At 29.9% G+C, this 2,221-nt stretch overlaps 1 protein-coding gene across 1 annotated transcript; it reads right to left on the minus strand.

Moving 5' to 3' along the window:
* LOC104727166 (E3 ubiquitin ligase BIG BROTHER-like) lies at window positions 1-1,366 on the minus strand. Its single transcript, XM_010446194.1, has 5 exons — window positions 1,182-1,366; window positions 784-821; window positions 521-675; window positions 209-317; window positions 1-115 (listed from the first exon to the last, which is right to left on the minus strand). The coding sequence occupies exons 1-5, from the start codon at window positions 1,282-1,284 to the stop codon at window positions 80-82; spliced, it is 441 nt and encodes a 146-aa protein (XP_010444496.1). The 5' UTR covers window positions 1,285-1,366; the 3' UTR covers window positions 1-79.

Here is a 2,221-nt window from a genome sequence, read left to right on the forward strand (position 1 = left end):
ATGCCAGAACACTACATCAACCTGGCTTATAGAAGATATTAATCTTATCACCCCATGACAGTTAGTATAACGGTTCCAATTACGGATTAACTTCGGCTTGGCATTCACAGCATACCTGCATGAACCAAACAATATCATATAGGTGAGAACACTTCATATATACAACGTTCATTAACATTTTTACTTATATAAATATTAACATTCATACCTTGTTTTCTTTTAACCAATTTGAAATGCAATCCTTATGGAAGGCATGCTTGCATGGTAACATAGTTATCTTATCTCCCTTCTCATAGCTGACTGTACATATGGAACACCTACAAAGATCACACGAACAAAATAATTAAAATCATAGTCGTAACCGGATCTTACTTAAACAATCACCAAAAGACTATCCATAAATTACCTAGATTAATCAAAGACTGACACAGACTAACCAGAGTAAATACTGACGATATAGAATTAAAGTCACATTTGGTATTACAAAAAAATTGAAACAAACAAAATGATCTGATCTTACTCGTTTTTATCGGGAACAAATGATCTCCTTCTCCACCAGGTTTTGCGACGGTACTTTTGAGTTGGTAATCCAGAGATAACATCTTCTATTTCATTTTCTGGATTGTTGTTCTCAGTAGTAGCAGTTTGATTAGGTAAACTACTTCCTCCACTAGTCTGATATTTAATCAAAAGCAATTGGTTTGTGACAATCTTTTACAAGAACAACATATGTAACAATTGTTAAAAGACATGTAATATATATAAAAAAAGGTTTGGGATTACCGAAGGAACATCATGTTGAAAATTGTTCGGAGGATTTTCTAAAGATTGAAGAAAAGAAAGAAATAACCGTTAGCATTTATAATACAAAGTTTACTGCGAAGCCACAAAAAAATCTTCTGTATAACAAAATTCGATCAATTTTTTTTAATTTAAATAAAGATTAATCTGCAAAAAATTTGCATATTCTTCATCAGCTTCTGTAAATATATTTCAATACAATTAGTAGTTATAATAAAAAAATAACCGCACAATATGTAATTATAATATAAGAAATGAATAATTATTTAATAACACATAATTTATACATCAAAATTAATTCATGAAATCATTTGCACATTTAATAACACATATATATAATCACACATATATATATATATATATTTATATTATTGATTTACCTTCTCTTTGTTTAATTTTTAACGCAATTTCATCGTCAAACTGCAAATCTATCCCTAATGCTATTACTTCATCAATGGCTGCCTGATCTAGGAAATGAGACATTGGTGTTTTGTTGAGCTTTGGAATGACATAAGATAGCAGAGAGATTGCCCCCAAATATAATTGAATTCTAATCTATATGCTATTAACCAATATATATTACACGAACTTATTCACATAACAATATTTCTCATTTCTATTTTCTCAAATCTTCTAATAAATATACATAGATTTTTAGCTTCTTGTTTTTTGGTAAAAGGGTTTTAACTTCTCTTGACTATTCTACAAAGATGATCAAGGTTAATAAATAAAATGACAGATTGTGTATTTATTAGAATTAATCTAAAATAATATTAAATAAAAATTATAAATATCATAGAACTACATTATATATGCAATAAACAAAAAGGTTAAAAGTATATGAAATTTAAATTTGAAAAGGGATCTACTATCTAAAGTTGATAGCAATTAATATAAAGATTATAAATATCTTTATATTAAATTAGATTGTGATATGTTTATATAATCCTATTACATTTTGGATGTCCAATTTTAGTTGGAACATTTTGTAACATCCTCGAACCAACTTATGGTTTTTTGTCACTTTTTGATTCGACCGGTTTGTTTAAAATTGTCGAATTGGAGGGGTTTGGTTTAGGAAAAATCCTTAAAACCTTGGTATTTAAGTGGAAAGTCGATGTGAGTGTCCAGATTCCGCTCATTTGTCGTTTTCTAGAGAAATAAAAGAGACAAAGTTATTCTTGTGAGTTTTTGGAGTTTTCGGTGTCTGTTTCTTGGGAGATCTCTCCTGTGGAATGAGATATGAGGCTAGGATCGTGAGAGAGGCTTGCTGGGGTGTTGGATTCGTCATTGGTTGGTCAGATTTCTCCTGTTAAAGACGTGAGTGCATGACCATGGCTGATCTAAGCTTGAGAATTCTATGTTTTGAGTATTCTTTGAGTTGTGTGATTGATTCCTTGCTTTCTTGTGGTTGTTTCAT

Source organism: Camelina sativa, chromosome 2 (assembly GCF_000633955.1).
Source record: "Camelina sativa cultivar DH55 chromosome 2, Cs, whole genome shotgun sequence".
In the NCBI taxonomy this organism is placed as follows: domain Eukaryota; kingdom Viridiplantae; phylum Streptophyta; class Magnoliopsida; order Brassicales; family Brassicaceae; genus Camelina; species Camelina sativa.

Coding starts and splice junctions, on each gene's coding strand:
- LOC104727166 (XM_010446194.1), bottom strand. CDS start 1,284: ATGTCTCATTTCCTAGATCAGGCAGCCATTGATGAAGTAATAGCATTA. Junction 676..783: donor TTCAACATGATGTTCCTTCG/GTAATCCCAAAC, acceptor ATTAAATATCAG/ACTAGTGGAGGAAGTAGTTT. Junction 318..520: donor TTTGTTCCCGATAAAAACGA/GTAAGATCAGAT, acceptor TGATCTTTGTAG/GTGTTCCATATGTACAGTCA.